Genomic DNA, 18,572 nt, shown 5'->3' with positions numbered 1-18,572 from the left:
TAACGAGTTTTAAATATCCACAAAAATTCAATCAGCGCGTAAAATTACATGCTATAAATAATAAAATTACCGCAAGATGCGTTGTCAGGCTTTTTCACAACGACATTACATATAAATATGTACTTTGCATAATTTATATAATTACAAATGTACATATTGCGAGTAGTTCTCCTCCAAATGGGTTTATTATTGCAGTTATACCGCTTATTGCTTATGCAAGTGTGACATTAATTGCGCGCTCGCGGCCATACTGTATTTTAATAATGGAGTATCCTCCATTGCAATTTTTTGTTCCTATCCAAATGAACTTCATCCCTAGTGACTAAAATAGTAAACACATTTTATGAGCTTTAGCAACCATTCTGAATCCTTATTACATATCTTTTAGCGGCTCTCCCCATATTTAAAAAATGTATCTTAATACACAAAAATAACATTCATAATTTTGCAGTCCGCTTAGGGTATCATACAAAATTTAACTTTTTAAAGAAGAGAAGTAAGACATATATTTTTCAGTATAGCATAAACCGTAAAAAACTTTCTTAGCACTATGATAATAAAATATTTAAATTAAAAAATTTATAATTAAAAAGAATTCTATAAAACGCATATATATATTGAAGCCAAAAAAAACGAGCAAAAGACAGGGTCCTGATCAAGAATGTATGTACGAAAATGTATCCTATACTGCTTTGAAAAAATTGTAACTAAAATTTTAATAACCTCTGCAAGGGTATAAATATGTCCTAAGGAAAATTTTCCTTTTCAGTGTTAAACCATTTGCACAATTGATAGATAAAACAGTAAAAATAGTATTAGTAGTGTTTAATTAATTCAAAATGGCCTCCCAAAATCATAAAACTGGTACCTAATCAGAAGCGTTTTTAACGCGATCGATTGTAAACAAATTATCACGCTTAGACGGGCAGTCTATATCGGTTCGGCTGTTTATTCTGACTTTTCACATTAAATATTTTTGACAACAAGAAATTAATGGGTATATCGAATAAAAATTGACAATATTTCTATTTTTTAAAACAAATGGTGCAACCCCCTTCTGATTTCAATCGCTTCTAAAGCCAAGTAAATCGCCAATATACGGGCAATAATAGTTAGTCCAAAAATGACCCTCATGGTTATAAATGTTAAAACAAACATAACGTTAAAAAATAAGAAAAACAAATTAAAAAGACCTAAAGATTGGAAAACCCAAAAAAAATGTTGCAAGCAATTGTTTTAGAAAATTCGTAAATGTATTCCGTCTATAAAAAAAATTTAAACGTGCCTTTATAAAATCATCCATAAATTTTAGTCAATTTCCTGGTTGTGATTGCATGAGAACAAACACCTTTTCTCAGAGTTCGGGACGTTCTGCCCTACTTTTGTTCTGCAATACACAGTCTATTCAATTTAACCGTGAATCTTATTTAAAATTTATTTAAAAACCATCAACTGAAACGTGAATAGGCGTTCAAAATGTGCTAGCGTGACAAATGGCAAACATAAATTTACATTTTACCCAGAACCATATTTTTAATAAAATTATAGCCACCGAGGTTTGCTCAATCAAACGCTGATACACACAAACATAGTGCAACAACAGATACAATCACAACAAATTTCACGCCAAACAATTACAACGCATTATAAGAATTTTGTTAACAGAGGGATGGTCAAGGTATTTAACCCGCAACCATAAATCTTTTTATATTCGCCCTGTGGTTGTTGCTACTTGTGCTCAGTACCCACCCAGTAGGTTTGACATTTGCCTTGTAAATGCGTAATAATCAGGACATCCGACAAACACAAAGTTACGCTTTAACTCCATTCGCTCCGGTATACGGTTAACAGTTGTTACAATCATCCATTTAATGTTGAACAGCTCCGAAACGGAAACCAATGAAAATAAACATAAATCCGTGAAATCAAAACATACCCCCGACTCAAATTAAAAATCTGTTTTTCGCTTTGCTGACAAAAATGACTTTTACATAATCCATTTTTCTTCATAACATTTGCAGCTGCAAATCCCCATAATAGACTCCCAACAAATTCACTATAGATTTATTGAAAATCTCGTTTTACCCTCACAAAGACTATTATTAAAATGAATTAATAACCTCTTACGTATGTTTTCTCCGTTTTCACCATCTTTGAACAATTAAAATACCCAAATTGGCCAATGATTATTATCAATAGTCTAAAATATCAAAGAAAGAACAATCAAAATTTGAAAAATCAAATCTTTGTTATTAATATTGAACGAATCAATTATGTATAAGTTTGTTGGCTAGATCTTTCCATGTCTAATAAAGAATTAGATTTAATTAGTTGTCTAATGTTTGAGATCACCCACCAATTTTTAAAGATTAATGTTTGAACATATTTAGTTAGATTGCACTGAAGAAGTTCAAAAGCTCTTTAAAAATACAGCAATAGTTTTAAACAGGCTAGGTAATTAAAACCAATACATTATAAACTTAAATCTATTCTTCTTAGAAAAATTATATTTTATAAATAGACTTGCTGTAGTAGCAACACAACCCATAGTCGAATTATATTTTGGCAATATCTTTTAAGAGAAAAAGAGTTGAATGATTGTTAGCAAACACAACTAAAAACTGAATTGTACTTTTACACGCCTTTTTAATTTGTTATGCCCAAAAGAGCATCATCAAGAAGGCCGCACAAATATAAAAGGTAATACTTCTGTTTGTTTATTTATGGACCATCTTTTTCAAATAACAATGTGCAATGCTGGAGTATATTTAATTTAATATCCGACGTTAGCCGACTAATGCACCACCTGTCCAACTGAGCGTAACAATGCCTCAAGAAGTAGTTTACATTAAATGAAACCCATAAATTAAAAAAGGAAACTGCTGTGCTATGTGTCAGAACCGTAATTAGAGATATTGGCTTTAAATAATCGAGCGGCACTCATTTGTTCACTTTTTACTCGCCGACAACGCAGCGGCACGCCTGTGTTTAAGATCGAACCACAGAAAAGGTGTTAGAAAAGGGCGATCGGCAAAAAGGTAAAAAGGCACAAACGAATTCTCGTTTTCTCACATATGGGTACGGCTGTTTGTCCGAGTGCTCATCCCCTTTATTGTTCCATGGGATCAAGTTGTATGTGGTCCAAACGGAGCGAAATCGCATATTAGTGTACGAGTTTCCATGCTCCGGCCTGCTGATCATCGGCATTACCAGTAATAGGCTGCCAGGTCCAACAGCCTGTGCAGGCAGGCTATTTAGGAGAATGCGTTCCATCATTAACATCGGACAGCTGTTAAATGATAGACGGAATTAGTATAAACACATTTAATTATATGGTTGGTGTTGTCAGGTGTTTTACACCTTATTAGATCGTGTTAACCTTTGATCTAACTCACTGATATGGAACGGCGGATGCAGACCCAATGCGGTTCCTAAAACCGTTTGGCTAAGCCGCCAACAATGAAACAATTGTGCCGTCACATTTATTATTATTATTATTACCGGAATATTTTCTTTTATAAATGGAATTTCAATTATTTAACTTTTAAAATAGTTAACCAATAAATCTAAATTGCAATCTAAAAATGTTCAGATTAGATATTAAAAGTTTGTAATGAAAAACTCTTAATTAATAATTGATTATAATTTATTTATATTTTCTTGATGCAATTGTAGTTTTTAAGCAAAAGTAGAAATATAACATAAATCACAAACCTTTCTCTGTTTTAGTTAAAATAAAGTAATAGTTGTATTCGATTGGTCTTACTCCAATTTATTTTTACATTACCCCGAGATTATTTATCAAAAATAGATAACTATAAAATGTTGTATACTAACAATTCAAACTTATTTTGGCTAAAAAAGTTTATTTGCCTTCTGAGGCAAACTGTGGCTTCCATAAAGCTTCGTAAAATAAAAGGGCGGAAGGGGGCGTGGTCGAAATTTAAAACACCCCTGTTTTTGGCATGAAAGTCGTTTGTTATCGGCAAATATGTTGGGTATAAATATTTAAGAATAAAAGAAAGCATCAAAAGTATTTTTACCACTGCTAATAAGTTAAGTTGCTGAATGCAAAAGGCCCGACGGTTTGGTGCTATTGATATTGGGGGGATAATACATATAGATCGCAAAATTTTAGATTTGTTTTTTTATTTATTTTTAAAAACAAGTAAGAAATTGCCTATCACAAAATCGTGCAAAGTCACAAGCACTTTTAACCATACAGAGAGTACTATAATTTTGGTCAACGCAGTGAAGAAGATATTTCCGACCCTATAAAGTTTTTCAAATTCTTAATTAGCGTGTTGATATATATGTTTGTTAAGGTCAAATTAGCTGTGTTTAACGAAATGTTTGTACTTCTGGCTGTTTTTGTCAAATATAAATAATTTATCCCATATTTGAACCGATCACTTAAGTTCTAACGATATTGGAGGACTATAACATAAAACTTGCCATATCGTATTTTAATATACGTACATATTATGACATTTCAAACATTATTTCTAATGAAATTTTTTATCTGTGAATTTTATAAAAAATTCAAACATTATTTCTAATGAAATTTTTTATCTGTGAATTCTATAAAAAATTAAAGAGGTATGACATTCCAACCATGACCATTATGTGACCATTATTTCCCATGGTTTTTGATCAAAAAACCTATGTAAAAGTTAATTCTCCCGGATCTTCCGGATTTTGCCATTTTCATAAGGGCTTATTTCATGATTTCTGGCGAAAAATCGACTAAAATGAAAATTTTTGATTGGAAGTTTTATAACGAATTCAACGAGGTATGGCGTTCGAGTGACCATTATTTCCCAAGGTTTTGATCAAAAAAACATATAAAAGTAGATTTTTCCAGATCTTTCGGATATCCTTCTAACATGAAAATGGGTCAAAAATTGTGATTAACGTTAAAATGAAAAATTTGAATGCAGATTTTTATAGAATCAACCCAGAAGTCTTTAGAGGTATGCCACTTCGAGATCGGATTAAATTTGGTAAAGTTATGGACTGTAGAAGTCCTATTGAGGGTCACCTTTCTACAAGACATCGGAAACTTAGAAATAACTAACATGAAAATGGGTCAAAAATTTGACCAACGCTAAAATGAAAATTTTGAATGCAATTTTTTAGAGAATCAACCCAGAAGTCTTTAGAGATATGCCACTTTAAGATCGGATAAAATTTGGAAAAGTTATGGACTGTAGAAGTTCAATTGAGGGTAACCTTTGTACAAGACATCGGAAACGTAGAAATAACTAACATGAAAATGGGTCAAAAATTTGACCAACGCTAAAATGAAAATTTTGAATGCCATTTTTTAGAGAATCAACCCAGAAGTCTTTAGAGGTATGCCACTTTAAGATCGGATAAAATTTGGAAAAGTTATGGAGAAGTCCAATTGAGGGTCACCTTTGTACAAGACATCGGAAACTTAGAAATTACTAACATGAAAATGGGTCAAAAATTTGACCAACGCTAAAATGAAACTTTTGAATGCAATTTTTTAGAGAATCAACCCAGAAGTCTTTAGAGGTATGCCACTTTAAGATCGGATAAAATTTGGAAAAGTTATGGACTTTAGAAGTCCAATTAAGGGTCACCTTTGTACAAGACATCGGAAACTTAGAAATTACTAACATGAAAATGGGTCAAAAATTTGACCAACGCTAAAATGAAAATTTTGAATGCAATTTTTTAGAGAATCAACCCAGAAGTCTTTAGAGGTATGCCACTTTAGGATCGGATAAAATTTGGAAAAGTTATGGACTGTAGAAGTCCAATTGAGGGTCACCTTTGTACAAGACTTCGGAAACTTAGAACATACTAACATGAAAATGGGTCAAAAATTTGACCAACGCTAAAATGAACATTTTGAATGCAATATTTTAGAGAATCAACCCAGAAGTCTTTAGAGGTATGCCACTTTAAGATCGGATAAAATTTGGAAAAGTTATGGACTGTAGAAGTCCAATTGAGGGTCACCTTTGTACAAGACATCGGAAACTTAGAAATTACTAACATGAAAATGGGTCAAAAATTTGACCAACGCTAAAATGAAAATTTTGAATGCAGTTTTTTAGAGAATCAACCCAGAAGTCTTTAGAGGTATACCACTTTAAGATCGGATAAAATTTGGAAAAGTTTTGGACTTTAGAAGTCCAATTGAGGTTCACCTTTGTACAAGACATCGGAAACTTAGAAATTACTAACATGAAAATGGGTCAAAAATTTGACCAACGCTAAAATGAAAATTTTGAATGCAATTTTTTAGAGAATCAACCCAGAAGTCTTTAGAGGTATGCCACTTTGAAATCGGCTTAAATTTGGTAAAGTTATGTACTCCGGAAGTCCAGTTGTGGGCCACCTTTTAACAACACATCGGAAACTTGGAAATAAATGACATGAAAATGTGTCAAAAATTGGATCAATGTTAAAATAAAAAATTTGAATGCAGATTTTTTGAGAATGAACCCACAAGTGTTTAGAGGTATGCCACTTAGAAAACGGATTAAATTTGGTTAAGTTATGGACTCTAGGAATCCAATTGGGGGCCACCTTATTACAAGACATCGGAAACTTAGAAATAACTAACATGACAGGCGTGTGTCCGTTATTATAAATATAAAAGTAAATAAAAAATGTTATAGTGAAAAAGAAGACATTTATTTTAACTTTAATTTCCTCGCTCTCGTTTTATTTGTCGCAGAACAATTCCTAAACGTCCGCGTCCTTACTTATTATTCCCGGATCGTTAGAGAAAATAAGCCTCTTCTGCGACGTATTCATATATGGTCGGTTTATCCATTCCGTGTCAGCCGCCTTTATATTCTCCAGCGTTCCAAGTTTAATTTGATACAGCTTCAGAGAGAATCTTGGTCCCACTTCGCTGAGCTCCAATTCCTTGTTCACATATTTGTACTGATGATGTCTAAATATAATCGAATCGTTGTGGTTTAAGAAGGACATTACTCTTTGGGAATTTTCCTTCGGTACTGGGAACAAGTGTTTAAGTATCTTGACAGTTCTCAAACCAATGGGCGTTTTGAAGTTATTAAAAATTAAATGTGGCTTCTGCTCGCTCATATGTCCGATATCGGGAATATCATGACGCATAACAACATCGGATATGTTGAAGAAGGCAGTTGGGCCATAGGGAAGATGACAAACCACAAGGCTGTCCGGTACACCACGATGCTCGTGCACAATTAGGAAATCGGTTACATTATTGGCACGACAGGCATGCATTAAAGTAGCCAGCTGGTAGTTGCCTCTGTTCATCTGTTGGGCATTGGGGAATATCAGCCGAAGTTCCTTCATAAACATTTTCAATCTGGACGAGGGGTTGTGCGAGGTGGTTAGCATTATTTTGGGATCTTCGCATCCAGCATAGTGATATTCATCATTAACAGTGCGGTCGTCGACACCTGAAATACAAACCATTTAAAATGATGAGAAATATTTACGTTTAGATACAATGGAGTTCAACAGATATGAGAAGCTTTTATCCTATGATAAAAAGCGTAAGTTTTTTGAATACATTTCCTGTATTAAGATAACTGTGTTTTTGTGCTTACATATTTTATGAAAATAAAATATAATATATTATAATAAAATTCTTAATAGAATGACCCTATATTTTGAATCCATTAAAGATTCACTAGAAAAGAATATACTCTAATTAAGCATAAGGTACACTAAAAATAGGTTTTAAACTGAGAAAACGATTAACGTTTTGAACACGAACACGAAAAAACGAACTTGTTAAATTTAACGCAGATTGACTGTATGATATATAGACTGAACAATAAATAAAATATTTAAATTCTGATAACCTTAGTATGAGTGCAGAGTACAATTGCAATAAAATCAACACTTTTTGATCACGCAAAGGAAATTGCTATATAAAACTTGTTAGCCCTAAACTCAACTTGTTAATTAAGAGTCGTGAATGCTGGTTGTATATTCCTCTTTATCCTTGTTTGCTGGATTTTCCTATAAACATATGGTACCAATTTGGGATTATTAAAAGAACACTCATCGGGTTACTAAAAATAAATGAATAATGTGCAATATGTTTACCATCATCAACATATTTCAGCGATTTGTAGGCCGTCAGACTTTTCTTCACATTTTTGGAACCAATTGACTTGTTTTCATTGATGCTTTGAACAACGGTCTCCTGAATTTTTTGCTTGGACTTGAGGCGCTCGGTAAGGGCTTTATTATATAAATATTCCCTTCGTTGTCTGGCTTGTTTTCTCAACATTTTTGATTGTTATTATTTTTGGCCTGCACGTGTACGGTTGAAGATAAATGAAAACAATGCCCATACGACTTCTTATCGATAACTATTCGACTGCTGCTAACGAAACAAGTGGAAAAGAAACACGGTGTAAAAATATATACCCGTTTTAAATATTTTAAAATTTTGAATAATGTTGTAATATTAGTTAGAAATATTACCAATTTTTAATAAGGTTTTTGTTAGACTAACTTCTAATTAACTTTCTGATACACTCTAGGATTTTTCAATATATTCATTTTTATTTTGACTATTTACGATGCTAGATTTTAAGAATTAAAAAAGTATTCTTTATTTTAATAGCAGAAGATGTCATTAGGTATAGACCAATAAATTGATCGAATGTATCTCAATGTTTGAACTTCAAATTTATTACATCCACCATTAACATTGACGCTATCTTGACGCAAACAAAAATATTTATGGCTGTTTATAAATGCGCTAGGTGCATAGAGTTTTTGCCCATTTCTTTAAATATTGTGCATTTAATATGATTTTATTTAGTCAAATTAAGCAGTACCAATTCCTTTATTGGTTAAACTTAAGGGATGTGTAAATAATTGCTGTGTTGATGCGGAAAATTATGGCATCTTTGACTACCAACACAGAAAACATAAACATTTTGCGGCTTAAACGTTGCTTGCGCAAAATCTTAAAATGGTAAATAAAAGTTAAAAGGTTGTTTTAGAAAGACAACTACTAGTAATTTTTTTAATATTTTAGCAACATCTGCACATGTGTCTGCTGTGCTTAATTGCATTAGCAATACTTTCCTATTTCGTTCATCAAAAACCTTCGTGGGTCACTGATTATAAAGGAAAGGTAGTCAGCACTAATGAAGCGTGAGTATTAACAGATCAGTATTATCAAGGTACTTTCTTTTGTTCATTTATTCCTAGTAATATTTGTTTACGGTCAACGATTACTTTTATAAAAAGCAGTTAAGTAACAAAGAAATGGGCCATAGTTTTAGAACTCCTTTCAGTTAGAAATTTGTTTTCTTTTATAGTTTTGCATAATCTGGTTGTTATAGTAACATTGCCGGTCGACAAAACTATGCATAAGTAGCTTGTTTATTAAAAAAAACAGTATCTCCAATAACTAAAATATTTTAACTTTCTTAATGTCGCCTACCAAACCAATTTACTTCGCAGACAACCTTGGAGATCCCGAAGCCCCCTTTATATCGTGGTGGTATGCTGCGGCCAAAGAGTCCAGGAGACTCTTGTTATGATCAAATCAGCTATTTTATTTAACTACGACGAGGAGTATCTAAAATTTGTAATTTTTACTGAAGATGGAAAAGGTGAGGAGTTCAAGGAAAAGTTGACAGACTGGCGTGACATCAAGCCATTCACATTCGACTTTGAGATTTTGCCATTAAAGTTTCCTAGTGGCAATGAAGTCGAATGGAAAAATCTATTTAAGCCATGTGCAGCTCAACGTTTGTTTTTGCCGGTAAGTGTATTTTTTTTCAACCATTTTAATTACCAATAAAATTCTTTTGTTCTAGTCGTTGTTAACGAATGTGGACTCCTTGTTGTATGTCGACACGGATATATTGTTTCTATCACCAATCTCCGACATCTGGCGATTCTTCAAAAAGTTCAATGAGACTCAAATGTCCGCATTGACGCCGGAACATGAGAACGAAAATATCGGATGGTACAATAGATTTGCAAGACATCCATTCTACGGTCGACTTGGAGTCAACTCCGGCGTTATGCTAATGAATCTCACACGGATGAGAGAAATGAAATGGGAACAACATATCTTGTCTATTCATAAGGAGTACAAGCTACGTATTATTTGGGGGGATCAAGACATAATTAATATACTATTTTATTATCATCCTGATAAGCTGTACATCATGCCATGCGAATACAACTACCGTCCAGATCACTGCATGTATATGAGCATTTGCAACATGACTCACGCTGGCGTTAAAGTTATCCACGGAAATCGCGGGTACTTCCACTCAGATAGGCAACCGCTCTTTAAGTCTATTTACGAGGCTATGGAGAATTATCAATTGGGGTCTAATGCCAACACCGATTTTTTGGTGCCATTGCATGCAGCACTCAGTATACCATCCGTCAATGACTCAAGCTGTGGAAAGATATCAAATGATGTGTTAAAAGTGGCGAATACAGTTATAGGTAATAGGTACAGGGACGTTTAGCGCTTAAACATACTTATAATGTAATATAGTATTTTAGTGTATTATTAGAAATTGTAGAAATAGCATTTATATCGAAATATAGATAAGTAATAATTTAAAATACTTTCGAATGTTTTATATATACGCAGTGTAAACGTATGTCTTACAAACAACTTAACTCGAATATCAAATTTCAGTACGATCCTTACCTCTTAAAATTCGTAAGTAATTGACCAAAGCGGTCAAGTTTACAATAAACAGAACACATACATTTAAATGAAACTTTAACTTTTATTTTCGATTGCATGGTATGTAACAAAGACACTTTGTATAAACGCGGCTTAGCTAGGCAATAAATAAGTTCGTGTATTTTCATACAGCATTGACTATGAACACAGGCATGTATTTTCTAAATTTGATTTAATCCACGGAATGAATTTGCTCACTCTTGAGTAAACACCCGGGTATCCTTCGCGGCCGCATCCGACGCCCCAGGAAACGATTCCGACGATAAAATACTTAACTCCATTAGATAACAACAGCGGTCCTCCACTATCGCCCTGGCATGAATCCATACTTGGTCTGCCCGCGCACAACATCGATGAGGTAATTCGGGTACTTTTGTATTTTTGATTACGGCATTCCGTGATGGACATAATTGGAACCTTCACTTGATTAACAATGGACGGTAGCTCTCCGCCTTCGGACGTGCGTCCCCAGCCAACAACTGTTCCAATTCGACCTGGAAAAAATGAATATTAATATAGAGAATTATAAGATCGCATAATCCTATAAAAGGGACCTGGGTATTAGGATTCCCAAGAGTGATTCAAAATTAATTTTATGGTATGTACCTGCAGGATCGTAATTAAACCGTGGAAGACAAACAGGCTTTATTATTTTCGAAAACGAAATGGGTTTGCGGAGTCTTAACAGAGCAATATCATTGTTGTAGGTATCTGGGTCAAAGCTTTTATGTTTTATTACGGCTGTGACAGCCCGTTGAATGGCCTGAGACTCGGAAGTAATTTCTTGATCGTGATCTCCAAATATAATTCTTATTTTCGATTTTCTTAGTTTTTTCACACAGTGAGCGGCGGACAACACGTAATCCTTGGTTAACAACGAACCACCGCAATGAAATTTTCCATCATAAACGATTCTCGCCATCCAGGGATATTGGTTTACTCCGGTTGGTTTTCCCCCAACTATTCTTATTTCTTCATTGGAAAAACCACAGTCTGCAAAAGTGAAATTAAATAGGTTAACGACATGTTATATGGGTCAATCATATGATTGTTGACCAAAGCAAATAATATTATAACAAAATCATTTAAAGTTTACGTACCGCAATCACAATTTTTGAGACTGGAATTCTCAGAGTACTCAACATCGTCTTCTGTATCCGAAAGTCCAAAAGCATTTGATACTCCCGAACTTATGCGAAAAATAGTGTCAAATAGAAATTTACTAGTTCGTTTACTTTGGCCCGTATGAATTGTGTTTATAACTGCAGACTCATTAAGACCTTTCGAATATTCCAAGCACATAAGACTCGAAAAATTCATCGTCAACATCCCAAATAAGAATATATATTTTAAATTCATGTTCACGAATTAGATATCATTGTAACAATGGGATATTTTTGTTGATATGGGAAACTTGATCAATAAATTAACAAAATCAAAACATTTTATATAAAACAAAACATTAGTAAGTCTAAAACGTTATTATTGCAATTCTTAAAAAAAAAGTTAACAAATTTTCTGTAAATACGGCCTAAGAATAAATAAAAGTGTGTAACTAATTAATGTAACATAAAATATGTACTAAAGTTGAGCATTATGTAGCGTACGAATCGCTTAACCTTTATACAAAACGTGAGAATTAATCACAAGTGTGGCCGAATATTCAAATGGCTACCTGTTCGATTCACTAGGTCACTTTCATGGTCATAATATGTCAGCTGTTTTGAGACTATTTTGATGTTTAGAAAACCAGGCAGTATATATACATTCAAAGTTTAAATATTTATTCGAAAAAAACGCGATTTTAGGATTTATTTGAAAAGTTACAAAAACGGTTGGAGCACTATAAAATCAGAAAAATTTAGAAAGCGAGTCCTACAGTATTTGTAGTAAAAAAACTACAATAAATAACTTTGATTCTAATATTTTGATTTAATTATTTCTTAAATTGACTCTAGGGTTAAATATATTTTCTATTGATATCAGCTTTGTATAGCTGATTAGACCACAAAAGTATTAAATAAAATCAATTATAAAAATTATTTATACAAAGGAAACTAGATTTTGGATACTTTTATTCATTCAATGATTTAATGATGGCAAAGAATTAATTTTAAAGAAAAGGCTAAAAAATCTGCGATGCTTTTTAATAACAAAACTTTTACTCATACTAAACTACATTTTTGATAATTCCTTTGAGAATATTATCTGGTTTGTTTCATATTTTAGTATCCTTGTATTAGTCCCCTTCGATTATTCATTAAAATATAACAAAAGCGAATTTTAGTTTTTTAACAGTAACATTTTAATTTTTATCTGTGCAGGTTCTTTGTTCTCCAATCGTACAAATCATCTACACTGCAGTCTTCCTCACTAGAACTTAATTCAGGGTATATTTCTACTTTGGGGTTAACTTTCCGCTTTTTATTCAAGAGCAATGTTTTCTGATCATTTATTTTGATGAATCTCTTCCAATTATCAATCTGTTCGTCTATTTCCTTGATGTGTCTCTTGAGATTGATGTCTTCCTGTTCGTCGGCTACGATAACACTGGATTCTGTGGCAGCTCTCTTAATCTCCTGTTGAAAGCGCTGCCATTCCTCGTCCTGAAGACGAGCGGCTTCAGATTTGCTGGTTTTATCCTCGTCGAAGAACTTTTCTGGCAATTTTTCGGAAACAGATTCAATAGCTGGCTTGCTGTTCGTGTTTGTCTGAGGGGGTTTCTCTTGAATGATAGGAGGATTCTTCTCCAGCCCCGTCTGTGGAGTTTTATCTTGGTGAGTGCTGGATTGGACGACCAGAGGGGGAGCAATAGAAGATTTGGCTGACGGTTCCTTGGGGCTAGTAGTATTAACAGGCTTTTCTATCTTGTTCTGCTTGGCTTGATCAACATTCAATTTGTGTTGCTTTGAGTTGATGTGCACTTTCCAAACGCTGGGCTTGATGGGAATCCTGCAAATTATACAGGTCAAAGTTCCTGAGGAGTCATACGTATAGTTTATGTTAAGGAAACCATGTAGCTAGAAGTTTAATTGAAAAGGTTGGTCATTAATATTCAAGTACTAAATAGGTTTATATATGTATGTATATCAAAAGGTAAACAAACGGAAAAACTATGCACCACGTTCCTCTCACAATCAGTGCTTATTTTATCACGGCTTAATATTGCCATTTACAAAAATGCCTTACTCTAATTGACAATAAATAACATATTTTAAATATTTAACTAAAAAATTGCTTATATTAATAGACCAACAAATAGTTTAGTAAACACCGGCTAAACAGTAAAAACAATATCACTCTTGAAGTTTTGTAAAGGATATTTTGCCAAGGGTGAAGACACAGTAACATCTGGCTTTTTGGAGACGCTTGGTTTCTTTGGTAAACGTTTAATATTTCCATTATTCATGTTGATTATTAATTATGTTTTTATTCGGCGACTTTCCAGGGCATCGAATGGGAACGAGTTAACTGAACTAGTTTATTTCATGATTTTGTTGTTCCGTTCCTATCTAGAGATGGTAGAACTAACAATTATTTTAAATGAAACGTTACATACGGAATTGGAGCGGATTCAAACGAAATGGAAAGAATATAATAGAAATTAGTTAAATATATTATTAAATTGATTTAAAATAATAAAATTATTGTTTAAGGCCAGTAAAATACCATTAAATGCAATCATATGAAATCCGGAAAACATCTTTTGAAAGATTTTTACAAAATAAATAATTCTGTTAAAATATATAGGTATATACAACACACTCGCATAAATAAAGATAAACAGATCACATAATAAAAAGCAATATTAGACAGACTACAAAATTCAAAATCCTACCGTGACGTTGCACCTTGAGTTTTTATCGATTGCACTATCGATAACCAACCTACACACGAGTTGGCAGTCTACCCGGCAATTTTTTTAGACTACGTGTCTAAGCAAAGAATGTGTCGTTGCGTTTCATCTCGTCTATAATTTTCGAGTTACCGGCTGGAATAGGGACATGAATCGGACGCCCAAGATGCTGAACAGCAAGGTGGCTGGCTACAGCAGCCTGATAACCTTCGCCATCTTGTTAATTGCCTGGCTGGCCGGGTTTTCCTCTCGCCTCTTCGCCGTAATCCGCTTCGAGTCGATAATCCATGAGTTTGATCCGTGGTTCAACTACCGGGCCACCGCCTACATGGTGCAGAACGGTTGGTACAACTTCCTCAACTGGTTCGACGAGCGGGCCTGGTATCCGCTGGGCAGGATTGTCGGCGGCACGGTGTACCCGGGCCTGATGATTACCTCCGGCGGAATCCACTGGCTGCTGCATGTCCTCAACATCCCGGTGCACATTCGTGACATCTGCGTGTTCCTGGCACCCGTCTTCAGCGGCCTGACCTCCATCTCCACATATCTGCTGACCAAGGAGCTGTGGTCCGCGGGCGCCGGCCTCTTCGCCGCCAGCTTCATCGCCATCGTGCCCGGCTACATCAGCAGATCGGTTGCCGGGTCGTATGACAACGAGGGCATTGCCATATTTGCCCTGCAGTTCACATACTTCCTGTGGGTGCGCTCCGTTAAGACGGGATCCGTTTTCTGGTCCGCCGCCGCTGCCTTGTCCTACTTCTACATGGTGTCCGCCTGGGGTGGCTACGTGTTCATCATCAACCTGATCCCGCTGCACGTCTTCGTGCTGCTCATTATGGGCCGCTACTCGCCGCGCCTGCTGACCAGCTACAGCACCTTCTACATCCTGGGACTGCTCTTCTCCATGCAGATCCCCTTCGTGGGATTCCAGCCGATACGCACCAGCGAGCACATGGCTGCAATGGGAGTTTTTGTGCTCCTAATGGCCGTGGCCACCTTGCGTCATCTGCAGTCTGTGCTGTCGCGACACGAGTTCCGAAAGCTGTTCATCGTCGGTGGATTGCTGGTGGGTGTTGCTGTCTTTGTGGCCGTCGTGGTGCTCACCATGCTGGGTGTTGTGGCCCCGTGGAGCGGACGTTTCTACTCACTGTGGGACACCGGCTACGCCAAGATCCACATTCCCATCATTGCCTCCGTGTCGGAGCATCAGCCGACGACCTGGTTCTCGTTCTTCTTTGATCTGCACATCCTGGTGTGCGCTTTCCCCGTCGGAGTGTGGTATTGCATTAAGCAGATCAACGATGAGCGCGTATTCGTGGTACTGTACGCCATCAGTGCGGTTTACTTTGCTGGCGTGATGGTGCGTTTGATGCTGACCCTCACGCCTGTGGTGTGCATGCTGGCTGGAGTGGCCTTTTCGGGTCTGTTGGATGTCTTCCTGCAAGAGGATTCGTCGAAGCGAATGGGCACAGCCATAAGTACGACCACCGAAGTTGATGAAGCCGAGGATTCCATTGAGAAGAAGACTCTTTATGATAAGGTCAGTCATTGTAGTAACAGATTTCTTGGGTTTGGTTTCACAAACACATATTTGCAGGCTGGAAAACTGAAGCACCGAACCAAACATGATGCCCAGCAGGACACTGGAATCAGCTCAAATCTGAAAAGTATTGTTATTTTGGCCGTTCTAATGCTTCTGATGATGTTCGCTGTTCACTGCACCTGGGTAACCAGCAATGCCTACTCCAGCCCCTCGATTGTGCTGGCTTTCCACAACAGCCAAGATGGGTAAGTAAATATTAATAAGTTATATATTGCGCTTTCTAACCTTTTCTCCTTCAGCTCTCGGAACATTTTGGACGATTTCAGGGAGGCTTATTACTGGCTTTCACAGAACACCGCTGATGATGCCCGAGTTATGTCGTGGTGGGACTACGGATACCAGATAGCAGGCATGGCAAACAGAACAACTCTAGTGGACAATAATACGTGGAACAATAGTCACATAGCGCTCGTTGGCAAAGCAATGTCTTCGACCGAGGAGAAATCCTACGAAATTATGACCTCTCTTGACGTGGATTACGTCCTGGTAATCTTTGGTGGTGTGATCGGTTACTCTGGTGATGACATCAACAAGTTCCTTTGGATGGTTCGAATCGCCGAGGGCGAGCATCCCAAGGATATCAAGGAAAGTGATTACTTTACCGACCGCGGTGAATTCAGGGTGGATGCCGAAGGTGCTCCGGCTCTACTTAACTGCCTTATGTACAAATTAAGTTACTACAGATTCGGGGATTTGAAACTGGACTACAGGTAGGTCGACATATTAAGTGCAATCGAATCGTCTTACTAACACGTGTTTCAGAGGACCATCGGGATATGATCGCACTCGTAACGCAGTCATCGGAAATAAGGACTTTGACTTGACATACCTGGAAGAGGCCTATACAACGGAGCACTGGCTTGTTCGCATCTATAGGGTTAAGAAGCCGCATGAGTTTAACAGACCCTCTCTGAAAACCAAGGAGAGAACAATTCCCCCAGCCAACTTTATCTCTAGAAAGGTATGGTACTGAATAATTCCAATGAATTACAATATTAATTAAATGTCTTTCAGAACTCGAAGCGTCGCAAGGGTTACATAAGAAACCGACCGGTTGTTGTTAAGGGAAAGCGAACCTTGAAATAAACCCAAATAATACTTGTATTGATCTTTCACCAATATATAAAACCTGGTTAAAACACTTTAAACATAGCACATCGTCTGGTGAAAGTGTGTCCACCGCATCCTCATGTTGAGGGCTTTAATTGCCGCCTCAAAATCAAATTAAACATTTTTTCAGACTCGTGTGACACAAATTTTATCGAGTTGCTTCTTTGATGAAATTTCCGGTTCCTTCGATTTAATTGTTTCGCGGCTCCACCATTCATTGTCTTAAGCTAGCAATTCAATAAAGCAGAGTGTACATTTTTAAACCTTATGAAGGGTCTTGTTGCGTGAACTTATTGATTTTACTGCAATTGCTAATTAGAACTATCATATTTCTTTATTTCGACATAATGGCTTGCAAAAATTCTAGAATTCGAGTTGAGTAATCCTGCTAGTTATCATTACGTCGTCGTCGTTGAAGTTTTCGATCCAAGTCCCTTGACTTTTGCTTCTTTGGGGGTATGAAAACCGATGAACTGAATGCGTTCTCCGGCTCATTGGGTTCATTTAGACCAGAAGATTTGGGCAGGACCAAGCTGCTGGAGTCAAAATTGAACTCGTCATTAGAATTGGCCAATTGACGGCGAAACACGGCGGCACTGTTTGTAATCCGGGCTTTTGGGTGTGATGGCGGTAGCCACGAAACGCATTGTGTTGTCGAATTATAAAAGTAATACGCTTTGCAGCCCTTATCGTATATATCTTTCCAACCCGCCTCCATTGGATATTTCCGCAGCAGTCTCTTGTAGCGCTTCAGATACTTGTGGCTTGGTCCAGAGTGCGGGGAGCTGTTAAACTTATTGACGCAGTACAGGGAGCACTTGTGGTAGATGTTGTACTTGTTGGGGCAAAGTTTGTATCCATGGTATGATTCATTCACGCCGATCCGTTCCTTGATGCGGTGCGACCAGAACTGCTCCTCGACGCTCCTGCGCTTTGGTTCCGGTGCTATGTCTTCCTTATATGGGTACGGGCCACTTTTGTCATCGTCGTCGTAGTTTTCGGCTATAATTTCTTCTATAGCTTCCGATATTGGTGTGCTTCCTGGGAAAGGATAATTATATATAGGATTATGGATGAAGGCATAATTGAATTACTTCATGACCGGCAGGTGCATACTTACCCGATTGTTTGGTAACGAGTCCACGCTTTTTTAGGCGCTGCAAAAGTGCTGCCGGCAAACTCATATTAATTAATATTCTTCTATTATTTATGTTTTACAAAAAAAGTAGTAAATAATGTCAATAGAAAATAATATGACCATGGAAGTAAATCTGTTATAATAC

At 36.2% G+C, this 18,572-nt stretch overlaps 6 protein-coding genes across 6 annotated transcripts; 2 read left to right on the top strand and 4 right to left on the bottom strand.

Moving 5' to 3' along the window:
- Positions 1–6,650: 6,650 nt before the first annotated feature.
- Positions 6,651–8,319, bottom strand: LOC108042932 (U3 small nucleolar ribonucleoprotein protein IMP4). Its single transcript, XM_017121436.1, has 2 exons — positions 8,089–8,319; positions 6,651–7,433 (listed from the first exon to the last, which is right to left on the bottom strand). The coding sequence occupies exons 1-2, from the start codon at positions 8,273–8,275 to the stop codon at positions 6,724–6,726; spliced, it is 897 nt and encodes a 298-aa protein (XP_016976925.1). The 5' UTR covers positions 8,276–8,319; the 3' UTR covers positions 6,651–6,723.
- A 391-nt stretch (positions 8,320–8,710) lies between these two features.
- On the top strand, positions 8,711–10,736 carry LOC108042939 (glucoside xylosyltransferase 2). Its single transcript, XM_017121445.1, has 4 exons — positions 8,711–8,971; positions 9,035–9,153; positions 9,466–9,769; positions 9,825–10,736. The coding sequence occupies exons 1-4, from the start codon at positions 8,969–8,971 to the stop codon at positions 10,491–10,493; spliced, it is 1,095 nt and encodes a 364-aa protein (XP_016976934.1). The 5' UTR covers positions 8,711–8,968; the 3' UTR covers positions 10,494–10,736.
- A 7-nt stretch (positions 10,737–10,743) lies between these two features.
- LOC108042940 (trypsin-1) lies at positions 10,744–12,340 on the bottom strand. The gene is made up of 3 exons (XM_017121447.2): positions 11,821–12,340; positions 11,327–11,713; positions 10,744–11,214 (listed from the first exon to the last, which is right to left on the bottom strand). The coding sequence occupies exons 1-3, from the start codon at positions 12,077–12,079 to the stop codon at positions 10,859–10,861; spliced, it is 1,002 nt and encodes a 333-aa protein (XP_016976936.1). The 5' UTR covers positions 12,080–12,340; the 3' UTR covers positions 10,744–10,858.
- Positions 12,341–12,628: 288 nt separating this feature from the next.
- LOC108042941 (zinc finger protein 830) lies at positions 12,629–14,218 on the bottom strand. Its single transcript, XM_017121448.2, has 2 exons — positions 14,044–14,218; positions 12,629–13,711 (listed from the first exon to the last, which is right to left on the bottom strand). The coding sequence occupies exons 1-2, from the start codon at positions 14,127–14,129 to the stop codon at positions 13,033–13,035; spliced, it is 765 nt and encodes a 254-aa protein (XP_016976937.2). The 5' UTR covers positions 14,130–14,218; the 3' UTR covers positions 12,629–13,032.
- Positions 14,219–14,632: 414 nt separating this feature from the next.
- Positions 14,633–17,557, top strand: LOC108042934 (dolichyl-diphosphooligosaccharide--protein glycosyltransferase subunit STT3B). Its single transcript, XM_017121441.2, has 5 exons — positions 14,633–16,116; positions 16,174–16,364; positions 16,419–16,889; positions 16,942–17,140; positions 17,194–17,557. Exons 1-5 carry the CDS (start codon positions 14,725–14,727, stop codon positions 17,263–17,265), a joined length of 2,325 nt encoding a protein of 774 aa, XP_016976930.1. The 5' UTR covers positions 14,633–14,724; the 3' UTR covers positions 17,266–17,557.
- A 40-nt stretch (positions 17,558–17,597) lies between these two features.
- LOC108042937 lies at positions 17,598–18,571 on the bottom strand. The gene is made up of 2 exons (XM_017121443.2): positions 18,410–18,571; positions 17,598–18,330 (listed from the first exon to the last, which is right to left on the bottom strand). The coding sequence occupies exons 1-2, from the start codon at positions 18,471–18,473 to the stop codon at positions 17,678–17,680; spliced, it is 717 nt and encodes a 238-aa protein (XP_016976932.1). The 5' UTR covers positions 18,474–18,571; the 3' UTR covers positions 17,598–17,677.
- Between the last annotated feature and the right edge of the window lies 1 nt (position 18,572).

This window comes from Drosophila rhopaloa, unplaced genomic scaffold, assembly GCF_018152115.1.
Source record: "Drosophila rhopaloa isolate 14029-0021.01 unplaced genomic scaffold, ASM1815211v1 contig_167, whole genome shotgun sequence".
Classification (NCBI taxonomy): Eukaryota; Metazoa; Arthropoda; class Insecta; order Diptera; family Drosophilidae; genus Drosophila; species Drosophila rhopaloa.
Note: the sequence above shows the minus strand (reverse complement) of the source record. Positions and strands in the feature narration are given on the sequence as shown.

What these genes read in the sequence shown, in the direction of transcription:
- LOC108042932 (XM_017121436.1), bottom strand. Translation starts at nt 8,275, where the DNA reads ATGTTGAGAAAACAAGCCAGACAACGAAGGGAATATTTATATAATAAA. An exon ending in GCTGAAATATGTTGATGATG is followed by an intron (nt 7,434 to 8,088) that starts GTAAACATATTG and finishes TTTGTATTTCAG; the next exon opens with GTGTCGACGACCGCACTGTT.
- LOC108042939 (XM_017121445.1), top strand. An exon ending in GTAGTCAGCACTAATGAAGC is followed by an intron (nt 9,154 to 9,465) that starts GTGAGTATTAAC and finishes TTTACTTCGCAG; the next exon opens with ACAACCTTGGAGATCCCGAA. An exon ending in CTCAACGTTTGTTTTTGCCG is followed by an intron (nt 9,770 to 9,824) that starts GTAAGTGTATTT and finishes CTTTTGTTCTAG; the next exon opens with TCGTTGTTAACGAATGTGGA.
- LOC108042940 (XM_017121447.2), bottom strand. Translation starts at nt 12,079, where the DNA reads ATGAATTTAAAATATATATTCTTATTTGGGATGTTGACGATGAATTTT. An exon ending in TCTCAAAAATTGTGATTGCG is followed by an intron (nt 11,714 to 11,820) that starts GTACGTAAACTT and finishes TCACTTTTGCAG; the next exon opens with ACTGTGGTTTTTCCAATGAA. An exon ending in GTTTAATTACGATCCTGCAG is followed by an intron (nt 11,215 to 11,326) that starts GTACATACCATA and finishes CATTTTTTCCAG; the next exon opens with GTCGAATTGGAACAGTTGTT.
- LOC108042941 (XM_017121448.2), bottom strand. Translation starts at nt 14,129, where the DNA reads ATGAATAATGGAAATATTAAACGTTTACCAAAGAAACCAAGCGTCTCC. An exon ending in GTGTCTTCACCCTTGGCAAA is followed by an intron (nt 13,712 to 14,043) that starts ATATCCTTTACA and finishes CATAAACTATAC; the next exon opens with GTATGACTCCTCAGGAACTT.
- LOC108042934 (XM_017121441.2), top strand. Translation starts at nt 14,725, where the DNA reads ATGAATCGGACGCCCAAGATGCTGAACAGCAAGGTGGCTGGCTACAGC. An exon ending in AGAAGACTCTTTATGATAAG is followed by an intron (nt 16,117 to 16,173) that starts GTCAGTCATTGT and finishes ACATATTTGCAG; the next exon opens with GCTGGAAAACTGAAGCACCG. An exon ending in GATTTGAAACTGGACTACAG is followed by an intron (nt 16,890 to 16,941) that starts GTAGGTCGACAT and finishes CACGTGTTTCAG; the next exon opens with AGGACCATCGGGATATGATC.
- LOC108042937 (XM_017121443.2), bottom strand. Translation starts at nt 18,473, where the DNA reads ATGAGTTTGCCGGCAGCACTTTTGCAGCGCCTAAAAAAGCGTGGACTC. An exon ending in ACTCGTTACCAAACAATCGG is followed by an intron (nt 18,331 to 18,409) that starts GTAAGTATGCAC and finishes ATCCTTTCCCAG; the next exon opens with GAAGCACACCAATATCGGAA.